The 27,029-nt window shown below is 44.0% G+C and overlaps 1 protein-coding gene across 8 annotated transcripts in view; it reads right to left on the reverse strand.

Moving 5' to 3' along the window:
• Positions 1 to 27,029, reverse strand: part of GRK5 (G protein-coupled receptor kinase 5) — a 223,558-nt gene that overhangs the window by 2,320 nt on the left and 194,209 nt on the right. For 6 of the 8 annotated variants that reach the window (XM_078853867.1, XM_078853871.1, XM_078853872.1 and 3 more), the window contains 7 exons: positions 25,218 to 25,255; positions 23,476 to 23,565; positions 21,609 to 21,817; positions 13,566 to 13,703; positions 9,797 to 9,934; positions 8,333 to 8,464; positions 6,386 to 6,454 (listed from right to left, as the gene is read on the reverse strand). In XM_078853867.1, the coding sequence (XP_078709993.1) occupies positions 6,386 to 6,454; positions 8,333 to 8,464; positions 9,797 to 9,934; positions 13,566 to 13,703; positions 21,609 to 21,817; positions 23,476 to 23,565; positions 25,218 to 25,255 (814 nt within the window). Of the gene's footprint in view, positions 1 to 6,177; positions 6,455 to 8,332; positions 8,465 to 8,497; positions 8,806 to 9,796; positions 9,935 to 13,565; positions 13,704 to 21,608; positions 21,818 to 23,475; positions 23,566 to 25,217; positions 25,256 to 27,029 lie in introns of those variants that run through there. The other 2 variants (XR_012160063.2, XM_078853868.1) reach the window with 2 other exon arrangements.

Consider the following 27,029-nt stretch of genomic DNA (forward strand, 5'->3'; position numbering starts at 1 on the left):
TCAACCCGGTCTGGGATAGACCAGGACCATCTCCCAGGATGAGGGCAGGTCAATCTCTGCGTCCATTCACTCCTTGGCCTCCCAGTTTTAAGGGCCTTCAAATGTGCCAGTGATGTTTTGGTGAAATGGGCACCTAGGCACTTATTAATGCTGTTATTTAAATTAAAGTAGCAGCCCAAGGCCACAAGCAGGACCGGGTCCCATTGTGCTAGGTGCTGTTTAAACACACAGGAAGACATGATCCCTGCCTGGAAAAGCAGACTAGCCCCGGGCGAAGAGAAGTCCAACTTTTCAAAGCAAAGAGAAGTCCAACTTTTCCAGTGCTGTTTAGATAATGCTCAGGAGCAGCTGATGAGCCATCTCATTTTGATCAACATATTTAACATGTGGGAGGGAGCCTTACAAACTTTGAACAACAAGAATTTGTGAACTTAAAGAAGAGAACCTTTCACATGAACATACCCACACACTAACCTAGTTCTCAAACTGTACTTAGGAGTTCATAGATACGGTATCTCCCTGTTTCTGCTTATTTTGTTTGTACTACAGAAGTTTGTTTATCTGAGACTTCTCTACTGAAAAGGATAATAGCAACTGACTTTGAAATGTGAGACTTGGGTGGAAAAAGTAAAGATGCCAGTTGGATCTAGCTTGGAAACATGAGAGTTGGCTTAACAAAAATAGTCCCTGCTGGATATTGTGTGTTCTATTCTATGTATACTCTGAAGAAGAAGAAAAAAGCATCTGTATCCGGTAAGATACCAATCAATCAGCAAAGTTTGGCTACATGTTTCTTACAATGAAATTGGACACAGTTACCCGGGGAGGGGAATGATCACAAGTGACTTCAAAGATTTCTTAAAAACATTCCAAATTTTCTATGAAAAACAGAGAGTCAATTGAACAAATTCCTCTAAATATCTATATTATGTAGATCTGATTCAGCACTGCAAGAACGGTGTTCACTAACTTTCATTTGAATTCCTATTGGCTGCTTGGTTTGACCAGTTTTGTGCGTTTTTTCATTTGCATGAACAGGTTTTTGTTCACACATGTCTTAGGAATAGCTGTTTGTGCACGAACACCCTTATTTTCACATGAACAAGGTTATATGTGCAGACTCAAAAATATGTATTTGCTATTATTTTCATGTTTCAGAAGTTTCAATCATCCAAGCAGAAAGCAGAAAAAATGCCATGTGACTCCTTCACACACAACTCAAACAATCATTGAACTGGAAAGTTAATGAAGAACCCATAGACTGATGAGTAATTTTCAGCCTATCTGGAGAAGACTTAAAAATAAATCCAGTTGCAGAATTCAGAATCACTTTGTAAATGTTTTCCAAACATTTAAAGAGCTAAATTTGCTCAACAGTCTACTCATACAAATAATTCAACCAGCTCAAATCTTGTGCACTTCCCAAAAGGATCTTTGCTCTAATTGGAATGATAACAAGATGAAATGAATCTTGTGCTGGAAAACTATGAAATAACTATTTCTTTCTACTCTTTTGCTATGTGCAAACCCATCTCAGAGCTATTCATTATGATTCAGAGTACTAAACACTCTCTTGCTAGCAGTATGCTCTATCCAAAGTAGTATAAAGAAATTATACAATCATTGAAGATCAGGGCTGGAAGGGACCTCAGGAGGTCATCTAGTCCAACCCCTTGCTCAAAGCAGGACCAATCCCCAATTTTTGCCCCAGATCCCTAAATGGCTCCCTCAAGGATTGAACTCACAACCCTGGGTTTAGCAGGCCAACGCGCAAACCACTGAGCTATCCCTCCCCCCCATGTTATAGGCCTGGTTTTCAGAGGTGCCGAACCCCCACAGCTCCCATTGACTTCAGATTGAATTGTGAGTATTCATCACCTCTGAGAACCAGGCTCCATGTATTTGGGGGAGTTAGGTTGTGCAACAAATTGGTTCACTAAAGTTCCATCCATAGATATCTGTGTTCCAATTTTTACTGGATCACACAAGTGAATGCGAGCACAGTGTGTTCTCAGCCGAGTCTCAAGTAGGTTATTTAACACAAAATACTGCTCAGTTGGACATAGTAGGCAAGCGCTGTTCGGGAGACTCACAGGACGGGTGGTCAAGACTGGTATTGACTGGCAGTGTTGTGGCTACCCATGATGTTCCTTCGAGCCAGGGTTATCAATTGGTCATTCAGCCTTAACAAACAGCCTTCAAGGGAGGGTTCACTGTAATTAGGTTTTTCATCTCTAATCTAAATGTGGAGTGTTAAAACAACAACAAAAGAAAATGGAGTCTTCATGGACCAAATGGTTAAAAAGGCAGAGAATGAGCTCCTCATGCATACGCTCTGCACTCACCCACGTTTAATGATGAATATTAATATGTGACTCTTATAATGACTTTTATCCAAGAGCCTCATCGCACTTTACACATATTCATGATTTAAGCCTCACAACCCCTGCCCCGCCCTGGGCGGCAGGCAAACATTATTATCCACATTCTTCTAATGGGCGATAGGTGCCTCTATAATGCTGCAAAATGAGGGAGTAGCAGAACTCAAAACAGAACCTAGGACCATGCTCTATCTACCACTCAGTGCTCCCTTTGCTTTGCATTTGTGCTTATGAATTAACCGGTTTGAGAGAGCACTGACGTACTGCGCACACAGATGAATCTGAGTGTAGATCTGGCACGTGAACATCAGCCTTTCCCTTTGAAAAACTGTTTCCCCATAAGGATATTCTAGGCAAAGCAAGGAAAGTTCTACATACAAAGCTTCTCATGCACACTGGTACTGAAACAGTGAGCCCTACGTTAAGCCCCAGAGATACTGAGGTTCCTCTTCGAATTCTCACCTACATTTCTTGAAATTGGGGGAAATCCACCCTGATGCAGAGGGCCCATGCAAGGCCATCCACAGAACGCAAACTTTGCAAAAGGGGCCTAACACAAAGCCCACTACAGTAAGCGCACAGATTCCCACTGACTTCAGAGGGCTTGCGTCAGAACATAAATGGAGAGTTTCACTCACACAGTACTTCTCTCTTCTCACGCCTACTAGTGAGTTGGAAGTATTACAACTAAACTGGAGACATAATTAGTCCAAATTCTCAGCATTCGCTTCTCCACATTCTTTCACCTCTGCTCAAATCTGCAGTGGCATCACTAACGCAGCTGAAACTGCTGGCATTCTCCCTGTTGGATCTTTGCATGGATAAAGTGAGGGGTAAACACCCTCTGTGCCACCGTGTCTTCCCAGAACATCAGTCAGAAAGAAAAGGGAGACCATTTTTCATTACTGTTTTGGATTGTTTACAACACGGTCTTAATTATCTGTATCTCTACAAGTGATTGAGAGAACCTACAACCTTATTAGTTGACCTACGGGGTGTCTTGGCTTCTTGGCATTCTGTACTCCATAACAAACGCACATCAGCCCAGTACATACATACATAGCCCAATATCTCCATTTCTTTCTCCATCAGCTAATTTACAAAAATTAAATTTTTCTGACCCAGTTCTCTGTCCTTTACTGACCTTAAGTTGTTCTAGAACAGGGATCGGCAACCTTTGGCATGCGGCCCACCAGGGTAAGCCCTCGGAGGGCCCCGGGCCGGTTTGTTTACCTGCTGCATCTGCAGATTCGGCTGATCGCGGCTCCCACTGGCCGCGGTTCGCCGCTCCAGGCCAATGGGGGCTGCGGGAAGCCACGGCCAGCACAACCCTCGGCCCGCGCCACTTTCCGCAGCCCCCATTGGCCTGGAGCGGCGAACCACGGCCAGTGGGAGCCGCGATCAGCCGAATCTGCAGATGCGGCAGGTAAACAAGCCAGCCAGGGGGCTCTTACCCTGGTGGGCCTCGTGCCAAAGATTGCCGATCCCTGTTCTAGAACTTACTTTATTTTGAGTCCTTATCATTCATGGCTTTTCCTGTAAAAAACCTCATGTACTCTGTTGCTCTTTCTGTGTTGGCCAAGGAAACCAGTTTCACATCAGCATAGGTGCCGACTCTGTGGGTGCTCTGGGGCTGGAGCACCCACAAGGAAAAAATGGTGGGTGCTGAGCATCTACCGGCAGCCCCCTTATCAGCCCCTGCCCCCCCAGTGTTTGCCACCTGCCAGCTGGCCCCGCTGATCAGCACCTCCCCCTCCCTCCCCGCGCCTCCTGCCTGCCGCGATCAGCTATTTTGCGGTGTACAGGAGGCTGCGGGGACAGGGAGGAAGAGCAAGGGCTCAGTGTGCTGGGGGGGAGGGGGCGGAATGGGGCAGGAAGAAGTGGGGTGTGGGTGGAATGCAGGCAGGAAGAGGCAGGGTGGGGCCCGGGAGGAAGGGGTAGAGTGGGGGTGGGGCCTGGGGCAGAGCCGGGGGTCGAGTACCCCTGGCACATTAGTAAGTCGGTGCCTGTGCACACCAGTCTAATCAAAGAAATGCAGGGCTGGAAAGGACTTCAAGAAGTCATCTAGTCTATCCTCCCATACTGAGGCAGGATTAAATATATCTAAGCCATCCCTGACAGGTGTTTGTCTCACCTGTTCTTAAAAGCCTCCAATGATGGGGATTCCAGAAGCTCTCTAAGTAACCTGTTCCTTATGGCTAATTAAACATACATGTAATTCTTGCTAGAAAGATGCTAACCCAGTTTCCCTGGGCAGCACAGACCTGGTCTAACCTTAGCGTAATGGTTTAATTCTTAGACATGACATGTCAGGCATCAGTTGTCCCAAAGGTTTAGGAAAACTCAATCAATTCAGCAACCATTATAAAAAAACATGGTCAACCAAACTATTTTACAGCAAATGTTGAATTCATCAGATTCTGTCTACACCAGTGGGGCAAATGTTTCCCAATATCCGTTGAAATGAGTGAAGCTGTGTTTGACACTTGATGTCCTACATGGCATGTTTGAGAATAGATACACTCCTAGCATATAGTATGCTTTTGTTAACTGGTTCATAGTATGGATATTGAACATGACTGAGCCCATCTATACCAGTGGGACAATTGTTTTAAACAATGATTTGGGGTAGCCTGAGATGATGCATTGTGGAATCAAAAAAGAGCAAATGATACTGTTTTACAATGGGCACTGAACTCAGCTAACTCTCTGTACTGGGACAGTCGTTTCATCACCGGTTGAGGGGGCCAGAAAAGGAGCCATACAGCCTAAGGGCTCTAGAACAGCTCACTTGACAGTGGACATGGGTCGGAATGGATATAATGGATGTGAACAAGTTGAGATCCAGAGCTGAACCTTCCTGGCTTGGTTCTGTCCTCTATAGCTTCCCTGACCAGCACAGACAGGGCTATTGAGTCAATCTCCTGGTAGCTCTGTGACATAAGTAACTGTTGTAAAAGCCTCTCACTTGTGGCCTGATCCTGTATCACTGAAATCAATGGGAGCTTTGCTGTTATTTTCAATGGGTGCAGGATTTCAGGCCTTTGAAGAACTGAGGACAACTTGCCTTTCTTATCTCCCCTTGCTAACATTTGTTCTTTCTCTCATTAGCAATAGTAAAAAAAGTTTGAAAAGGAGGAGGGCTTAAAACAGGGTTCCATTAAAAACAATAATATTGTGATGATCTAACAACAAAAATAAGTGCAAATCTCAACAGTGCTGGTCCCATGACATTACGAACTTCAGACATAGCAAATAGTATTCTTAGATGCGGCAAAGTCTTGACTACGTATTTTAGCATTTAACACAAGACTTTACAAACCAAGAAAGAGGAAAAATGTATGCAGTGTTGCTGTAAGCCAAATATACAGATGTAAAATAATTAAGAATAAACTGTGCCATAAAAATGCATGTCAGTAAAACCAACTTGATAAAGTGAAATATGAATAATTTTCTACACTTACTAAAAAGAACGATTTCTCATTTGAGGCTCTGGAAGTCTTGAGTCACATTTCTTTTAAAAAAAAGTCTTAAAACACATGGCTTTACAGCTGCTGCTCAGAAAATATACACCCCAAAGTCTGACTTTCATTTAAATACAAATGTACAAAATGTAAACTGAGACAATAGAGAAATTTACAAAACTTTTCTTTAAAAATAATAAAGACAAAATTCAGTTCTAGTATGATGCTATTTAAATACGTGCAAGTAGTCATGTTCGTTGAATTTCTATTGCAATGTTCTAAATAGACAAATCTGATTCACACCATCTTGAGTGCCACCTCCAAAAACAGACCTGAGTGGAAATTTCTTCATAAAATGTGAGGCTCCACTGGAAGGAATGGATAGAATATCTCCATTGCTGGGAGATCATTTATTTTTTAACTCAACGGTGGATGCTCTCTCATCCTTAGAAGCTCCATAGATTATAGTGGAAGGATGCAACACGTTGTTTCATGAAAGTTGAGTTCAAACTAGCTGCTTCCGGTGGAGTTTGAACTTACATGGTTTGAATTTATGTGGTGATTTAAACTCGCCTTTGAATTCGGTGAACTCTTTGAATTGTTTTGATGCTGGAGAAAGGAGAAAACAATTATATTTATATCCCCCAAACATCCCAGTCCTCCCATCTGTCTCACATTTTGGTCGTGTCATATTATCCCGCCTACTTCTGGTCTTTTAACATTGTGAAGATTTACTGAAATAAAAATTATGCAGCGTGCTTGCCCTTATTTTCCATGGGTCAGGAGAACCATGGGAGCTCTCCAGAGACACAGAGCAGAGGATACACGTTAGAGGAGTCAATTCAATACAGCACAAACCGTTCTGGCCTCCTAAGCTTTGTCTTCCTCAGAGCATACCTGCTAACATTTAGGGAGACATGCCTTGTAACTCCAGTGTAATATGCTGGGTTCAAAATGTTATGTGTAAAAGTGGTCAATATGGTTCTAAAAAATAAGGCCTGTCACTCTTAAATAGGGATGATGGGTAGGTCTGTCAGAGCCAGCACAGCAAGAAGTGTTAGGAATGGCACACGGGGGCACAGCATACTCCAGTGCAAAGAAGACACAGTGCTGCGCATGCACCACTGTAAAATAAGAAAACCAAGTCTCAGTCGTGAGCTCCACTCATGCAGCAGGGAGGCCAGGTGGAGAGAGACAGAGGAGGTGCTTGTTTTGGGAGGGAGCAGCAGGGTTTGGGTTCATTAGCATGACTAGTTCTCCCAGCCTGGCAGCCAGCTTTGCTAATGCCCCATTCTTAGCAGGTGTTCTTTTCATGGACAGTCCCCAGTAGCCCTGGACACAAAGGAATCAGCAGGGATGGCAGAGCTGCCCTTTGTTGGACATAGGTGCTGAGCCAGGGGTTACTAAGAGCCTGTGAGGGTGGGACTGAGACCAATGTCCGGAGTAGAAGGTGTCCTTGCTAAATTCCAGCCTAAACTACCTGCAGCCTGTTGAGGGGAACATGATAAACAACAGAGCTGGTCAGGAAATGGGATTATTTTCTGCAGAAAATTCAGATTTTTCAGCAAAATATCAAAAACTGAAATATTTCAGCCAACCCCCAAAATACTTGGATTTGGAAATGTTGCTGTGATGCCCCTTTGAGAGTCGCATTTCAGATGCCTCATGCTCCCATTCTCCTCTATGGGCCAGATTCCCTGGTCGGACAACATCTCCTATGGTCTGGGCATTCGTTTATTTAATGAAAAATTGACATTTTCCATGAAAAGCAGACAATTTTCTCTCTCACCCACACAATCATGTAACTTACAAACCCAATTTTCCATTAAAAAAACAGCTTAGATGGAAACATTTCAACCAGCCCTAATAAATATCAGACTAGCTATGGCCAGGTCTTAGAAAGTTGGAAGTACTGAGTCAAATAAGAACTCCTAGGTGCAGACACTTATTTGAACCACCTGAACATACAGAATCTTCAGAAAATTACAAGGAAACTGTGAGAACAAACCTTCCCTGGCATTTCATGTCTCTCTCATGATGGACATACCATAAGGGCAGCACACATATCACACAGGAAAGTTCATCAGGACTCGGAGACACAGGCGCCGACTTTGCAAAGTGCCAGAGAGTGCTCGACTCCCGGCCCCACCCCGGGCCCCACTCTTCCTGCCCTTACCCCACCTCTTCCCACCCACTTCCACCCTCCACCCCGCACGTGTTGTGTCCTCGCTCCTTCCCCCCTCGCCCCTCAGACTTCTGCACACTGTGAAACAGCTGATTGCAGCAGGCGGGAGCTGCGGGGAGAGAGGGGCCCGCTGGCAGGCAGGTGGGAGGGAGGGAGGGAAGGGGGATTGATAGGGGGACTGCTGGTGGCGTGCTGGCTCAGCATGCACCATTTTTCCCCCAAGGGCTGCTCCAGCCCCAGAGCACCCACAAAGTCGGCACCTATGCTCAGAGAGGCTCTTTCTGTTACATTTAAGATCTCACCTGACGTTTAAATATTCTATGTAGTAATCCTTTCTTGGGTGGCTCGGGGGGGTAGCTTTTGTTTAGGTCTGGTGAAATAGTACCATTTGGTCCAAACACATTTAGTTCTTTAAAACACTCTGTTTCTATCATCTGGTAAAACACAGAAAGAATAAAAAGAGATGATGCATTATTACTATTATTTATTAATATTACAAGAAACTCCAGATGCCCCAATCGGGATCAGGGGCCCCATTATGCTAAGAGTTGTACAAGCATGAAATAAAAGACAGTCCCTTCCCTAAAGAGCTTACAGACTAAAGAGGGACAAGATGTGACAGGAGGTGTAGGAACCAACAAGGGCCAATCAGCAACAGAACACTTCTCTGGCTATTATTGTTAGGCAGTTTACTGTGGATGTAGTAGCAGAGATGGGTCTGAAGGTGTACAGTCTTCTGATGGCTTGTTAAATTGAACTGAGTAATTCTAAGGCCCTAGAGTGGGAAAATCAGAGTTAACGTCACAACCAAAACACCACTTTCAGTTTCACTGGGAGCTTCCGTAACTAAGCAGTTCTGACCGCTGATGCTGTCAGCCCAAGATGACCTGACCGTAGCCACCTCGAGGAAGAGTCTCACTGTTCAAAACAGCAAGGCAGTTTAGTCAGCTTTCTCACCATATTCATCACCTCCCATGAGGTGCTGTCAGCATGCCAAGGAATCAATACAGTGTAAAAAGCATCTTTTGCCATCAAGGGTTTGAATGGGGAAAGTATATTGTGTTCGAGTAATAGCTGAACCCCTCTCTGTACTGGCAATATAACCTAACAGATGGCTTCAATCTCTAATGTATAAGCTTCTGCACTATTCCAATACGTCTTACTAAGAGAATGCCCCATTCAATTTTGCATTGTTTTTCTTTTCTACATTGGAGAATATAAAATACGGATTGGCCTGAACCCAAAAGGCCAGTTTTGAGCCCCCATAAACTATGGGGAAGTTTATACTTGGATCTGAACTTTACAGCTGACTCTGTTTCTACCGCAGGCAGAACAAATCCCCCAATCAAAAACCCTGGCACTTCAGAAAAGTTCAGATCCAGATTCAAATGCAGCAGCTGGGGCCCATCAGATACAAAATAATGAATGAGATGAGTGTCACGGATAGAGAGCCACATTAAGGCAGAAATCCATTCCGCGGAAGTTTTTTAGAGCCGTTATCAGAACATCTCTATGGAGACCAGCAGGAGGAAGTACAGGAGAACCCTTGCCAATTTATACAAATATGCAGAATCTGCAGATACAGTCACCTGAACCTGACATCTGTGGTACTTTATAGATCTTGAAAGAGTGTGTTTGTAACTTATGAATGCATTAGAGTCTGGCAAGTTACCCAGTGGGTATACATTACTGGAAGCATACAACTGCTCTTAAGCAGCCTGGGTTAGAGATTGCATTGGGGTGATATGATCATGATGTACCCTTACCTCATTCTGCCATGGAATAGATACGGATCCTGTGGAAAACTTGGAATAGAAATCATCATCTGTTTGGTCCAGGTTTACTCCTTTCACTGTGGAGAATTGCTCGATGTCTAACACATCCTTGCAGTACACGGCTCTGGGCTGTCTCGGGAGAAAAAGTAGGAGAGAAAATGTCTTTGAGTCTGGACATGTGCCTTTATTCACACACACATTCAAGTGAGAATGTCTGACCACAAGCGACTAGCCACATCCTGCCTTCCTATACTTGCTCTGCCCATGTGTTTATCGTCACAGGCTGACTTGCTTTAAGCATTTAAAGCTTCCACTTTGAAGTCCTTACAGCATCAGCAGAACCATAGTGGGCTTTAGTCATCCATGTAGCACATGGCTAAGAGGTGATGTGACGAGGACAGAAAAAATAAGATAAGGTTAAAAAAAAGGATCAAAAAAATAGAAGCACTGTTTTCTTTTAGAGAGGGGGACACACACAGGCCATTCAAAGACTAGAAAATCTGTACAAAATGCACACCTGGGATGGCTCTGTCTGCCCCAGATGGAAGTCTCATTCTCCTCAGCCAGCTGTGGAGTTTGCAAGCTTGAAGCTTTAAAGGAATTTGTACTAAATGCTAAAGAACACAGAAGAGGTTTGGAGTTTTTCTGTTGTTTGTGTTAATAGCTCAGCTCTTTCTCAGCCGTTGGAAGCTCTCTAGAGCCATTCCTATGAACTGCTACAATTTTCACTGCTGTATTTCTACAGATGCAAAGTCAAATACCTTGAACTATTTTATTATCGCTCTTAGCTCTCTGGAATGACTGCTACGTCACTTTGAAGAGACATTTTCCTCAGCTAACACACCAGTAGTCAGCCATATTGAACAGAAAACAGAAATACTCCCTAGTGGTTACTTAACATGGACTCATTGCATGTCCATAGAACCTACCCTAGCTGCACAAAGTTACCCTTTAATAAGGGCATAACCAAGATGCAGCTTGCAGGACTAGTGTAGCCCACCGAATTCTACAACATGATCCACTTCCATGTTAAGGAAGATAGCGTAAGTGTGGCTTGCAAAGCCTAGAGATCCTAGCATGCAACTGAGCAGTCTGGCCAAATTAATCAAAATGAAATGCTACATGCTGGAATCTGTATTCTCTGTATGCTGTTCCTTCTTATTAAAGATGAGGACAGCTATAGTCTACTTAATTCTCTGTGGCAGTGTGGTCCAGTGGCAGAATGGGAGATGTGGGTTCTCTTCCCACCTCCATTCCTGACAGTGTGACCTTGGGAAAGTCAATTAACCTCTCTGTGCTTCAGTTACCCTCTCTGTCAAACGGTTATAACAATACTATACCTCTCTTTGTAAAGTGCTTTGAGATCTATGAATGAAGAGAGTTCTGTGAGTGCTGAATTATCTATCTTAGATGCAGCTCTTGAGTTACCAATAAATTGCCAGGCTGCCCTTAATGGGGCAAAAAATTATGAGCCTCTACTTTAGCAAACACATGGATAATAGATGCCCTCTAGCCATTACATACCACAATTAAGCTTTCAGTAGGCTCTAGCTGATCCCATATTTGAGTCCAGAATTTTCTAATTTTCTTCAGGAGAAAGAAACACTAGTTTGTCTCCTATTTCTTCCCACTGAAGCAGGTCATAACACTCTGGGCTAATTGGCAGGAATAATGAGGCTACATAGTAAACTGCAAAGCCAACCAGAGCAGCTAAAGTAAACTTTTGTAGCTTTTAAACCACTTTGGTTTGATTGAGTTTGCAGCAATGCAAACCAGAGCTGCCAAATTGTTACTTTCCCTAATATGTTAAAACGACAATGTTTACTTAGAGCCATATGGGGACTTTAAGGCTAGAAGGCCTAGCCAGATAGACAGGCTTGGAAGAGGAAAATAACCATGGAACTCTGTGCATGGGGAGGAGCAGTAGCGGATTAATGATTTTGCCCTAGGCCCAGAAATAATTGCCACCCCCCCCGCAGCTCACCTCCGCTCCGCCTCCTCCCCTGAGCGCGCCGCCAGGTCTGCTTCTCCCCGCTCCCTGCCAGTGCTTGTGCACGAAACAGGTTCGTGAAGGAGGGGGAAAGGGGGGGAACGCGGTGCACTCAGGAGAGGAGGCGGGGCTGGGGCGGGGATTTGGGGAAGGGGACCAATAGGGGCAGGAAGGGGGTGGGGAAGGAGCAGAGGTGAGCTGGGGGGGGTGGCAATTATTTCTGGGCCTAGGGCAAAATCATTAATCCGCCACTGCTCCTCCCCGTGCACAGAGTTCCATGGTTATTTTCCTCTTCCAAGCCTGTCTATCTGGCTAGGCCTTCTAGCCTTAAAGTCCCCATATGGCTCTAAGTAAACATTGTACTTTTAACATATTAGGGAAAGTAACAGTTTAGCAGCTCTGGTTTGCATTGCTGCAAACTCAATCAAACCAAAGTGGTTTAAAAGCTACAAAAGTTTACTTTAGCTGCTCTGGTTGGCTTTGCCTCTGGCTGCTATTATAAATTTGCCACCCCTGCAAATTTGCCGCCCTAGGCCTCGGCCTTGTCGGCCTAGGCATTAATTTGCCACTGGGGAGGAGATATATACTACAAAGGGCTTTGAAAGTTTTATTACTGTCACTACAATACTGACCTTGAGTATATGCAATAGTGATGGGCAAACCTCAAGGGGAGGATCACAGTTGGGATCTATTTCAAATAAGCACTAGAGAAACACAAACCTTGGTGGGTGTTTGATACCTGAACCTGATTCTGAATTTTTTCAAACAACAGATGTCTTTATAATGGGCCAGACTTATTCCCCCAGATCAGAACATTGGGCTGTTTGAATTCTGGGTCCAGATTTTGTGGTTTAACCGAAAGCGTATCTAACTAAGGTACTTAAATAGCCCTCATTACTGTCATATCTGAGCAGCTCACAATCTATAATGTATTTATTCTCACATCACCCCTCTGATGTAGAGCAGTGCGACTATTCCCATTTTACAGGTGGGAACTGAGGCCCAGAGAATGTAAGAGACCTGCCCCAGGTCAACCTGGTGGAGTAGAGCAGCGGTTCTCAGACTGTGGGTTGGGACCCCAAAGTGGGTCACGACCCTGTTTTAAGGGGTTCACCAGGGCTGCTGTTAGACTTGCTGGGGCCCAAAGCTAAAGCCCAAGCCCCACTACCCAGGGCTGAAGCTGAAGCCTGAGGGTGACAGGGCTCAGGTTACAGGCCCCCTGCCTGGGGCTGAAGCCCTTGGGCTTCGGCTTTGGCCCCCTCCTGGAGTTGTGTAGTAATTTTTGTTGTCCGAAGGGGGTCGCAGTTGAGAACCCCTGGAGTAGAGAACTGAACTTACCTTGCCTAAGACTGGACCATTCTCCCTCTCTGTACAAATATACATACATGCTTAGCTGAGCTTTCTGAATCACTTATGTCTCCAAAACTGGACTGGGAATTCTGTGAAAATATGCTTCCCTATGAATTGTCTGCTACTTGCAGGAGGGCTGGTGCCAGCTGGAGGCACTCACAAGGCACAAAAACAGGGGAGAAATAAAAGGAGTTCTTTTAGAACCTAAGAAAAGGTTGTGTTTAAGTTTGGGGCTCGGGAAAGGGTTTTATTTAAACCGGTTCACCATCCTTATCCGAAAAAGAAATGAAACAAGTCATTGCCAGCTATGGGAAATATAAGGGAACAGTCGTTTTAGAAAGACATCTAAAGAAGGGGTGCATGCAATATATTCTCTCTAGATCCAGTCAAGCGGGGTTTTCTCTACCATATGCTACTCACATCAGGGACAAAGGGGGGGTCCAACATTCCTGCTTCTAATCGTTTGAAGTTCATACTCTTGAAGAATGGGTGCTTCTTCACTTCCACTGCACCTTCCCCCTGACATCCCAGTCTCTGCTTCACATCTTTGGTTAGTAGCTGAAACAGACCAGGCAAAATTGTAAGAAAGTCTGAAAAGCAATAGCCCTACGATGATATTTTTCCAACTGTTTGTGCTTGAATAGGGGCGTGGGAACAGGAGAATTATCATGACTTAACATTTACATTGTGGCAGAGCCTAAAGGCTAAACAGGTCAGGACTCCATTGTTCTAGGCATTGTTCAAACATATAGACAATGATCTGCCTCAAAGATTACAATCTCAATAGTAAAGGAGTACTTGTGGCACCTTAGAGACTAACCAATTTATTTGAGCATAAGCTTTCGTGAGCTACAGCTCACTTCATCGGCATCCGATGACATGAGCTGTAGCTCACGAAAGCTTATGCTCAAATAAATTGGTTAGTCTCTAAGGTGCCACAAGTACTCCTTTTCTTTTTGCGAATACAGACTAACATGGCTGTTACTCTGAAATCTCAATAGTGTTGTCCTCTATCCTATAGTCTCCTCCCACTTATTTTCAATGGGTAGCTGAGAGAAGAGGAGGTTTCACATATGCCCTATAGTCCCACATATTCTCTGAATGCTCGTTCTCAAGCTACTGTTGTTGGAATGATGCTCCTTTGTTACTTTGGCCTGTTTATCCCTACCCAATGCAACACTTTCCAGTATAGCACATAACACTGAACTTTTAAATCACATTTTTTTCGTTACTAAACCTACTGGGCCCATTCCTGCTCCCACTGACGTCAATGGGAGTTTTGTCAACGGAGCTCTACATTGATTTACACCAGCTGAAGATCCAATATGTGTCAGCATTGGCACCGTGTCTAACCTCCATCAGCCCAAGCCTAGATTTTTAAAGGGCACCACAAGACACCATTTCTGCACTGCTACATCTGTTCCTAAATCCTGAATTCAGGCATCTTATAATGGGCTGAGGGAAGCTCACTTGCAACCCTGGAGGAGATCTGGAGAAGTCGACAGAAGAATCAGTTTGACTGCAGAGATTTCCTCTCTGCTCACAGGGATCCTTAACAAGGCAATGGGGATTGACTGAACTCAGCATAATTGGTAAATTAGATAAACATGCACAGGAAGATAACCACAGAGACATGTGTGTTAGAACCAGAGTCCATGGGGAGGCCTCTATATTTCTGATAATTGGTCTGGGGAGTTAGTTCAATGAGTGAGATATTTTGGTGCCTAATCCTTTTAAATCAAGTACCCGTAATCAATTAGAACAAGCCAATGACACAGTGTTTACTCAAACTAATTTTTATTTTTTTTAGCATTGAAAGAAAGGCAGAGCTATGTATGTAATGACAACCCTGTGCATCAGCCTATGCCAATTACAGATGGCCTTTTTTATATGTCGCTACTGTATCACAAATTTCTGACATTCTCCTGAACCGTAAAACTGACAGTGGCCTGAAAGGTTTGTGGGGGAGGGGTTGTCTTCATTCAGTTTAAGTGTTTTTTTCTTGCATGCAGGCATTTTTAGCCAAAACAGTGAAACATGAGCCACAACTCATAATAAACTGACACTGCAGTTGACTCATATAGTGAAAAATACTTCCCCTTGATAAGTCAAAGGAAAATAAATACGCAATAAAATCAACTGATTTTACAAAAAGATTAAAGTTAGATCTGTTAGCATATCTTCTCTAGCAAATGCTGGTTTCTAATGCTGAAAGACTGGGGAGAAAATAAAAAACCTGCCCTTTTAAATGAGAAGGGGATACTTACTAGAGTCAGGGGAATACCATATGGGGAATATCCGACCGGAGAGTTTTAACTAAAGACTCTCCCGTGGCAGTCTGATCCCAAAAAGGCAGCCAAGACATACGCTACACGGACAAGTCAGGCTAGCAAAAGCCTTAGGTTAAAAAGGACTCTGTCATGCATTAGCAGCAAGGCGTATAAGGGGTACTCCCTCCTTCTCTCCAAGCACTGAGAAAAGGAAGAAAAAACGTAGGATGGGAGAGAAAGAAATACAGCTTCATTCTCAATATAGAGGGAAATTATTATACAGGAGGGTACAGCTAATAGTTCACACAGCTCAGCTGTTCTTAGAACATCTCAATCCACCAGGGGGCAACAGAGGAAAAGCTAATTGCAGCAAGTACATAGCAAACATCTAGTATGTGAGCAGCATTACACTTTCAAAAGCATCAGAAAAACATGGCTGCGTAAGTAGGCAAACCCCCAGCCAAACAGACTCACTAGCACTGTGTGATTCATTTGCCTCTTCTGAGTATTCAAGCAGACCATTCCTAGTGGGTTCTGCCCCCTAAGGAGGCAGATGATCAGCGGGGACATGGCTCCGTGTCTGAGAACCTCTCTGGGGACACTGCTTCCAAAGATGAAACAAGGAGTAGTAGTTCCCTTCCTGTATTTCACCTCTCTGTGCAGCACAACAATCACATCTTCCTCTGAACTGAAGGGTTGCTGGAACTCCAACCCTAGGAAGGGCTGGAATGGCAAGCCTGGATGCTCAGAGAAGAAAAACCACCAGGCCTTTCTTTATCATCTCCAACTATGCCATTCCTACAGAGGGAGTCCTACTGCAGTAAAACCCCAAGGGCTGGACATGTAGATAGGTCTTGCTGAGGCTAACAAATCACCTTGAGAAATGGCAGCCATGGTGGACTTGGACTTCCAGGTCTCCATTTTGAACTGTGATGTTCAGGGTCTTGGAACCCAAGTTAGCTCTGCTGCCTGGGGAACAATGTGAACAAATCACTAGTCATCTCTCCAGCCTTAGTACTGATCCAAGAGCCTTAATAATCAGCAAATGGGGATATAGCCTCCATCATCTGCTTGGGCTTTACCATATTCCAAGAGCTAGGAAGGGGACAAATCACTCTGTGAGAGAAAGGGAAGATCTGCTGAATTTTACCATACAGCCCATTGGACTGAGAATCGGAGGATGCCCACAGGGATCACAGCACCTCAGGTCTGGGGAAGGAAGATGGGGAATCAGGAATCCTTGCTGCAGTGGGAGGGTTGTCTGGAGATGTCATGCCTAGCCGTGATGTGTTCCAGTGTCCTCTGTCTGAGTGATGGTCTCAGCTGCAGAAGCTGAAAGGACTGTTTGCTCCTGATGGAAGGTTTGTAATCTCTCCTTGGGTGCCTGGCTAATGACAGGGGTTTCTCACGCTCATCCTTGGCTTATAGGATAACACTTCCTAAGGCTTCTCCAGTTTGCTCCCTGCATGACACCAACAATTTGGTGGTTTGCCTTCCACTGCCTGATCCATAAATGGCTTGTCACAAACCTAGTCACAAAGAGTATCCAGGGACAAGTCTGATATCAAAGCCACTGGCTCCTGGTCCTTAGCCTCTGAGAGGGAGCCGATACACAACTGAATAGCTCAAGTAAGAGATGCTGAATCAGCAGAATTTTAGTGTGGCAGAGGTGTAACTGCCTTGCCAGGAAGACTGAATCTGGCAATCACCCCCCAAAATGATGACCAATTAATTCACAAGGTCACCAAAGACAGTGTTAACCTTTGGGATGGTGACAGGCTGATTTTGGCACTGGGACTGCATGGAACCTTTGAGACAGCTTAATGAGCCTCAGACTTATTTATTAGCTCCTCTCAATCTAATCACCTTCAAAGCTCTTTTGAGGTGGTGGAGGGGGTTTGAAGGACAGCATCTATTTGTTGTCTCACCATTCTATGTGCACAGTAGGTTCAAGTGATCAAGGTTCAATGGTTACCTGGTACAATATCATGCTGAAACAGTCCAGGGGAAAGAATCTTTTCTGGCACTCTTCCACTGGATCAAAATCAGACAACTTGCCTTGCTCAGATGAAGGGCAGGAAGGAAGTTTTGCTTTTGATGGCTTGCATGAGACTGTGAACTGGGATGTCTTGGGGCATGTTTTTCTGCATTTGTATTTTTTTAACCACAGCAGGTTTCTAAATTCCACCCTTTATAGGGAAAGCTCACTGAGGTTGATGGTCTAAAGAGTTTCCCATCTGAGTCCGACTTTTCTCCAGTCAGTTTCTGTAGCTCCTGGGCAGAGAGGAAAAAGACCACATCCACTTCCTGCCTTTATGCTGAAGGGTCCTGTCCTCCTATGAGAGGAGAAATCTCAGCACAGAAGGCTCTCTTTTACTCTTAAGTTTCTGCTCATTCTTGGGCTTTACTTTGGCTGACTTTTCCTGGAAAATGTTTTACTGATATTCAGAAGCTTTCAGGGCTAGCACTGCTGACAACTGAGATGCAGTGGGCAGGGGCAGAATTGGAGCAGCCTGTGTTAGATAGAAGATGCCTGCAGCTCTTTCTCAGGATGGAGGGAAGACAAAAGGGCCGCATTGCTTTATTATAGTTTCCAATAGTCCTTGCAGAGCTTCAACCTCTGGGCTGGCTGGGGATATTAACTCAATCTGGGAATTGATCCTCGTCTGGCAGAAAATGTTCAGGCTGCTGTTTGGTACATGTGGTCACAGGGTGTGTTGGCTGAGGCTGGGTGGGACTGGGTGGGGAGACCTGAGTGCCTCAGCGGTGTCCAGGAGCCAATTTGCAACAACCTTTGATGCGGAAACCGGTCTTTGGAGCATGAATGGAGTTGGCAGCTGGTGTATCGCTGCTTCTGGCTGCGGAGGCATAGGTGGAGCAGGCAGCTGGGAGTTGGCTGAAACCACTGGTCACTGCACAACTGTCTGGCCACTGTTGAGACACTGCCTCACAAGACACACTGAGCCTGGATCTGAAGTGCCAACAACTGTTCCTCCAGCTGGGGCCACTGCCTGGAAGCTGCTTCTGTTGGTGCAGTGGGGTCTGTTTGAGAGGAGAATGCACTTGCTGGGGGGAACTCCACCTGGACACAGAAAGGGCAAGATTCTCCTGCCTGGCTCAGCTACCAAGGAACCAGCACTCATCTCTCTGCCTTTGCCTGAGGCCTGTATGCTGCTGAGCAAACTCCTTAAAGAGGCCATGAGTCCCAGCAGGGACAAACCTGGAGCCATATGGAAATTCTGTAAGGACTTTCCAATGCTCTGTAGCTCAGGTGAAGTAGGAGACTCCTTATCTGCTGCTGCTGGCAGGAAGCAGAGTGGACTGGGGAGTTTTGTAGAAGGAGGTGGCCCACTACTCCACAGGCATTGACAGGTCCTCCTGCTTGCTGAAGCTCCAGTGGGCTTTAGCAATAGTCAGCCTGGATATGAGACTGAAATGTCCATCCCATGTAGACATGACCAGGAACGGAGATGATGACTGTGTATTTTGAGCTGTCTCTATAGTTTGCAGAGGGTTTTCTTTTTAAATGTTAAATTTGCAAAAGATGCATTTAATATGAATAAGGCACAGCAAAAGCGAATGCATCACTACTGATGGCAAGGCCTCTTGGGACATTAGCCAAAGGACTAGAGCAATCGTACTTTAATCTAATTCAGAGCCTATTTTCTATGAACAGAGCTACAAGTCAGAAGATCTCCTAGAGACCCTCACGCCAACCAGTGAAGTTGATCCTAAGCAGCAATACTTTCCATCAGGATGACACAGGCACAAAGTGGGATGGCAAGGGTGTAAGTGAGGGCAGCATTTAATCCACAGTGATTTACAATCACCAGCATAGGGCTATCATGAAGTGGTCTGAAATGGCAATGTCACACTACTGCTAATGCTCCATACTTTGGTACAAAGGATTCTCTGATCCTTTGATGTCACAAATTCAGATCTCAGTTAGGGATTCCAGCTCTGTAATGTCAGAGACATTTTCTGTGTAGTTTTCCCCTCTATAGGAAAAGAAACAACTGGAGCAGGGATTGTTAAATCAATCAACCCACAACCCCCTTATACATTTATGGATTAAATATGTGTTAGGAGATTCAGTCTGTCAGATTCATATCATACCACATGACAAAAAAAAAGCCTTTCCATCTTAAAATGACAGGAATAAGGGAAGCAATTTATGGGATAATATGGAAAATGCTGAGCAGGGTGGGGAAACAGCACAAGGAGAGTCACAACACCCATTAGGTCAATTAATATAAGGGGGCCCATTAGATTAATTTTGGTCTCAAAATGGAAACCAGCACCCAAAGGAGAGACTTTGTTTTAACTAACTTTATTACGGTTAGAAAAATAAGACACTGTGCACATGGTCAACACTCAGTGAATGAACCATATTGATACTGATTGGGTTAGGTAACAAAGAGGCAGAGATAAATAAAACATTGTATATTACACCAACCAACGTGCATGATGTCCCAGGTCCCATCAACCTGGAGGAGACTCAAAAGTCTCTCTGACAGAGTTAAAGGGGAGGTTTTGTGATATCTGAGAGTTCAAGATCTCATTATGAGGTATTATTATTATGTATTATTATTCATTTTGAAGAGTGCCCTAAAGTGTGTGAAGTGCTTCCCCTGATGGGTAAAAGAGAGTATCACTGACATCCGCTATGTCCAACTGCCCCTTGACCTAATCTAGTTTTATTGGCTGATTTCTGATAGGCATGACATCAGGGACGGGACAATTCTACCACCAGTCCACTAACCCTTACCTAGCTCTCCTCAGCTTTAACTTTTTATGGACAGTGGCTACATTATTTTACTCTGAATGACACTTTTTCCCATCATGCTTCCAGCCCTATAACTAGGTGCAGAAACAGAAGTAAAAATCATTTTTGTCTCCTATCCATTTCTTTACAACAGGCTGGAGGTTTCTGTTTGGTGTGTAATGTAAACTTAATGCTGGCATGGTTCATGAACACCACGTTGCCACCAGAAGGCTTTCCCCCTTGCCTATCATTAGTTGAAATGGGACTTGTCAGGAGAAGGCAGGCTGTTTGAATGCATGAAACCATCATTAAGGAATCGCCTACTGTCCTTTACCTTTGTACTCAACTCCCACTGACATCAGTGGGGAGTTCTACTCGCCGATCAAAACAGCATATGCCCTCAAGAATCTATCAGGAATGATGCCCGTTAATTACCACTCCATGAGATGAGGCATTGGGTTAGTGCACTGCGAGTGAATGACTTGCACTCATGATGCTTGCAGGTGATGCTGTTCTTAGTTTGCTAGGAGACCTCAGTAGCTCCCATCCAGTTCACCAACCAGAATGATATTAATACACTGCTTGCCTGTGTGTTGTGCGAGGTATTGGTGAAGCTTGCGCTATTTATTCACTAACCTTTCCTTTTTCTTCTGTTTCTCTGCTAGTTTGCATTACCCTGTAGGACACCACACTAGAAAATCAAGGCTAAGGCAACACTCCTTTCCAAATTAAAATTTGGCCTTTGGAAGCTGTATGCTGGAATGGCATTGATTAACTCTTACATGGTTTGGGGATTTCCCATGTGGTTTGGGGATTTCCCTTACCAGCAACGGCCATGGTTCTAGAAAAGAGCACTCCCAGCTGAAAGGGTAACAAAAGACATTTTAAAGGACAGCCCAACAGTGATTTAACAAGCATGGCAGCCCTAGGGATAAGTGATAGTAAAGGAAGCAAGTTGGGGGTGGGGGAAAGGGGTTTACAACACTTTCATAATGTAATCTAGGTCCTGAGTACTCTCAACTCTCACGGAAGACAATGGCAGTTAAGAATGCTCAGGTCTTGCATGAGACACTCAAGAGTCCTGCAGCATCAGGCCTTTCTTCCCACAAGGTTCATAAAAGCCACAAGGTACATTCTTGGCTAGAATCTGGTATTCAAAGTCTCCTGAATCCATGAAAATATAGCTACTACTCCCCCATCCAAAGAAGATTAGCTAAAATCACGCTGATCCTCAAGAAACTCAAACCAGCATTGAAAAAAAAAAAACCCAAATAAACCCACTCAACGCAATCTGGACGAACGGTGGATGCAGATCTCCTGCTAATGGACTGGTGGGGTTAACCCTGCGTTCTGCAGCCCTCTGAGTTGTAGTTTGTGGGCTACAGCCTGCTAACGAATCGACCACAGTGAGTTGTCAAATCCCCTTACCATTTTACAGACAGACTTTGCCTCCTCAGAAAATTTATGGGAGTACACCTCTTCTGTCTCCAGGACTCTCCTGTCCACCTCTTCTCTCTTTACCTTCTCTTTCCTTCCACGAAAGGGTGATTGTCCAGCAATCATTTCATAAATGAGGCAACCTAGCCCCCAGTAGTCAGGGCTGAGGGTGTATCTCTGATTGTTCAAGACTTCTGGCGCTGTGAGGGACAAAGACACATCTTGTGAAAACACTTAACGTTTCTATAGAAAAATAACTCAACCCCCCTAGCCCTCTTATTTCAATGACTGAATATACAGCTGGAGAGAACTGTGGGGAAAAATATAAGAGTCCCTCCTGGCTTCTACTAGCTGAGTTACAGAAAATACAGAATACAGCTATTCATGCAGAAGCATATATAAAAATACAGCTGGGGTTTAAAAAAACAACAACAAAAATCAGTGGAAGCCAAATATTTTTGACTAGCCCAATCTTGAAAGTTCATAAAGACTTTACATTTAAAAAAAAATGACAAACATTATTTAAACAAAAACAAAATTTCCTAAAAAGCAAATTCTGTCCTTTGGATCAGTTTGTGTATATATTTTCATTTAAATACAAACATCTACTGTGTGCTGTATATATACTCACTCTGCATACAGTCACTTTCCAACATGTATGTTTACTCTCTGAACACAAACACATGGTCCTGAGCTACACACAGATTTGCACCAGGATAGCTAAAGATGTGCTTTATAACTTATTTAGTTACTTAGATGCAAGTCTACCTGTGGAATACAAGTGGCTAAAGTCAGTTTGTTATCAACTTTAGCCAAAACATTTTAAACCACTTTTATTCCAAAATGAGTGTCCGCATACAGATTTACATTGAAATAACTCAGTTGGTTTTAGGAAACTGGGTTAGTTATATCAGTACATGTTTGTGTGTAGACTAGCACACCAACTCTCTCCTTTTCACACAAAGTCTCTCTCTGTCTGAAACACACAAAGACTTGCTCACTCTATCACAAACACACAGAGAAAACCTCTCTCTCTCTCACACACACACTCGCTCTCTCATACATGTACACACACATACTTTTTCTCTTTCTAACAGATACACAGAGTCTCACAGTGTATGTCTGTACTCAAGTGGATGTGTGATTGTAGCAAGGGCAGGCATACACATGTTAATTTTAACCCAGCTGGCACAGGTAACAATAGTAGGGAGAGATGATGGCATAGACTTCAGCACAAGCTAGCAAGCCACGTACAAGCCTGCTGGGGATCCTGGATATGTACTCTGGTTGCTAGCCCATGCTGACATGTCTTCATCACCATGGATATGCCTACTCATGCTACAATCACACCTTCACTTGCAGGGTAGATGTCCCCTCACACTTTAATACACACACATACAGTTCTCCCCCCTCTAGTACACATTAGCACACACACACACACACTGTAGTTAACGCTAGTATAACTCTACTGACTGCAAGGTTCAATTTAGCCCACTCACACATTCTCTCTTTATGTTGAAGAGCTCTGCATTTGTAACATGCTAACTGAATGCTGACTTGTTTTATATTCTAAAGCAGGAGAGAATTAATACCACGCTCATTTGAAGACCATTGCAAAATTTGAAACCCCTTTGGCAATCACCAGGAAATTGGAATCAAGCCAGAAGAAGAAAAAACAGCCATCCCTTAATATAGCCCCTTAAAAATACTGGAAAACTCACAGACATCTCTACTGGTTTGATGCTCTGGTCTTGTAGAACAGTTTCCTATAGATTTAGTTAATCAGCACTCCAGGCGGAGCTCCAAAGTCACAAAAGCAGAGTAAACTATCAATAAAATGAGCTACTGAGGTACTTACCCATATACCCTACTGTTCCTACCCTTCCACGGATTGAGTCACCCTCTGGGATTTTAACAGCTAGACCCAGGTCAGATATTCTAATATGGCCTAAGGGGGAAAAAGCAAATATTAAAGTGCAGTCCTCCAGTGGCTAAAACCACAAAAGTTACACTCAATGGACCACTTTTGAAATTCACCTGAATGCTGTGAGAAGAAAAATGTCACTAGCACTGACTTTGAAAAACTACAGTCAGGGCGGGAGAAATGATTTTGGGTGACACTCAGGGTTTTGCCTAAGAGCAATGCAGTGAAATTAAAAAAAGGAAGGTTTAGGCTGAATGGCAGTGAAAAAATCCAAACAGTGAGGTGTGTTACACTGTGGACTAGTCTTCAGTGCTTGACGTATCTAAAACTGGACTGGAATAAAAACAATGGTAGGTACATTGTCAGGAAATATCTTGCATTGACCTAAGGGGATGGACAGGTTGACCTAATTGGTCTTTTCAATCTCTAACTTTTATCACTGTATGATAATTTACCTTGTAAAAGTAACTAAATTTGGTCCTGAATCTATAACTAAAGCTCCACTTTCAGGTCTTGTTTGCCACATAAGAGTCTGTTCCTTGAGAAATACTATTTAAGAGCCCTGAAAACCTGGAGGTCATTACTACTTATATCCAGATTTTGGAAAGTCAAAGATTGGGGAGCATGTGAGTAAAGGAACAGATTTTGAAATTATATTTGCCCACCTCCCCCATCCCCCGACCATATTTTTAACTTAAATCAAATTATCTCAGAAAGGAAACCACTGAACAACTATGGAGTATATTTAACATAGAAATCAGCTCAAGTACACTGCATTTTACAGCAGTGTTTTCATTAAAATGTCCAGTAACTTTACAGATCCCTAGTCTATAGTGTATCATTCCTTTAGAAAGGTGGGAGAGTCAAGACTGAGATAACTTGGGTAACTTAATCTATTTAGTCCATTAAGGTTCCTACCGCAATCCCATTTCTGTGGTATCAGAGGACCAAGTAGGTAGCAATTTGATAGTTCACTAAATTATAAATGGCCTAATGATTTAGTAATGGTCTGAAGGCTGCATAGGCTTGAAAGCCACAGTTCAAATGGAAGCACATCATATACATGATGGTAGTCACTCATGTCCTGCACCAGGAAACCTGGCACTGGCATGGTCAGTGCTGAGCCAAAGTCATAGGAACACAGGATTTCCCATAGACTTCCTGCCTCAAAGAAAGATATACCTGCCCTTTGACCAATTCTGCACCGCTGTAAATGGGGGAAATTTCCTTCCTGACCATAGCAGTGATTAGTTTATGCACTGAAGCATGAGACTTGATCATGGCAGGTTGCAGCTAGCAATGGGTTCACTGGTTTGAATAAAATGACAGCTGACAAACAGGGGGTAAAGTACCTCTGAGAAGGGAGTTGGGGGCATAGATTTCACAACTTCCTTCCCATTGTGGAAGTAATGTAGGGAAGACACTGGAAAAGGCAGACCCATTGCTAGGAAAGCCATTGTCCAAAGGAACATACTCTGCCATGCAGCCTAGTTTCCTCAGCTGTGTAGCAGTTTTTGTGTAAAGTTTATCACTTTATGCATCCCAAGACACAAGCATTAGTATCTGATGAGCCTCTTATTCACTTGAGAGCATTATTTGCCTTATTACAATGTGTCCTAAAACTAACTTAAGCTACTCTCCTGTGAAAAAAATATCTCTAAACCTCTGAGACTTACCATAATCATCTAGCAGGATATTTTCTGGCTTCAAATCTCTGAAAATGAAAGATAGCAGTTATTTGCATGAGAGTGGTTCACAAGCCCAGTGCAGGGTATAAGTACATATCCTGCTGGCGATAAACCAGTTGGGAGTCAACTGAAACAGTAAAGAACTTGTAAAACCAATATGAGACTCCACTATTTATTGCACAGCAAGACTGAGTCCATATATGTCTTTTTCTGAACTGCAGTTAAATCGTTTCCCCAAGGAAAGACTTCACTTCATAATTTGCTTTTTAATGGATTCAAACTGCCTTCTGATAGTTGGCCTGGCACATGTTATAGGCCGAGATAGTAGCTACCCCGCCTGTAGTTAAGGTTGCCTGACAGTTCCCATCCTAAAATCCCATTTTCAGTTGCTTATAAATTTGGTCAGTTATAACCATTCAGGCTGAAACTTTCCTAGCCTGGTGTCTGCCTCAGCCTGTTTTTTTTGTTTTTGTTTTTGTTTTGGAAAGTTTCAGCAAAAATGGTTCAGAACAAGGGAAAATATGTTGTTTTGCCCATGGTAAAAATCTTTTTACAACCATGTCATTGAGAAGCTCTAGTGCCTCCATGGTTGGGAGTAAGGGCTTGAAAGTCGACAAAGAGGCTGCCTTGGTGTCAGGGATGTGTCTTTTGCTATTCCTGTTATAAAATGCCCAAAGATATAAGCCTTTGAAAAACCTTGGTTCACACAAATGCAGTAGAGATTTGATAGAATTTGTCATCTCATTCTTAGAGCAGTGGTTCTCAACCAGGAGTCCGGGACCTCATGGGGGGGCCACAAGCAGGTTTCAGGGAGTCTGCCAAGCACGGCTGGCATTCAACTTGCTAGGGCCAGGGCAGAAAGCTGAAGTTCCGCCATGTGGGACTGCAGCCTAAAGTCCCACCACCCAGGACTGAAGCTGAAGCCAGAGCAAAACCCTCTGTGGTGTGGGATCCCAGGCAACTGCTACCCTCGAACGACGGCCCTGGCTTTTATAGGCAGAAAAACAGTTGTTATGGCACAGCTAGTCCATGGAGTTTTTATAGCATGTTGGGGGGGTCTCAGAAAGAAAAAGTTTGAGAACCCCTCTCTTAGAGGATTCCATCTGCACTGAGCATGCTCCATCCCCTCACAGCTCCTATATGCTGGCCAGACTCATTCCAGGGCTGCTGGGGCTGAGCAGAATTTCTCCTGCAATGCTTCTTCCAGCGGCTGTGGGCTGCTGTCATGCCAGGCTCTAGAAATGAGAGCAGGGACACTGTCTCCTATGTTTCCAATGCTCTCCCTCCCTGCTGACACCCAGGCATAAAGAAGGAAAAGCCAGAGTCAAATGCAGAGGGCACATAGGATGGACTTGAATGGAGAAGAAGGAAGTAAATTGGGACAAGGAGTCTGGGCGTATGTGCAGAGACTGGGTTTGGGAGCAATGCGGATGTGACTGGGAGGGGACTGGTTGGGCAAGAAGCCTGGGATGGGGAGCAGTGGAGGGCAGGAAGACTGAGATTAGATGAAGATCCTGAAGGTGAGGGAGACTGGGACTATCTGGGGAATACAGGTTTGGGAATAGGCATCATATTGCTCGCAATAGACCAAGTTCTTCCCCCTATAACTGTGTTAAAGTAATGGGGTTGAACAGGGTGTAAATTCAGGTACAATTTGGATCACTGTTTTTTAAAGGCCCCACCTGGATTTATGAATATATTAGATTCCCCATTAAGAAAGATTTCTTTTCAAATTGTGTGTGCATGCGCAGATGGGTGTGTGTGTGCGTGTGTGGGCAGTGGGTGTTAGAAGGAGAGAAA

Source organism: Lepidochelys kempii, chromosome 7 (assembly GCF_965140285.1).
Source record: "Lepidochelys kempii isolate rLepKem1 chromosome 7, rLepKem1.hap1, whole genome shotgun sequence".
NCBI classification, from domain to species: domain Eukaryota; kingdom Metazoa; phylum Chordata; order Testudines; family Cheloniidae; genus Lepidochelys; species Lepidochelys kempii.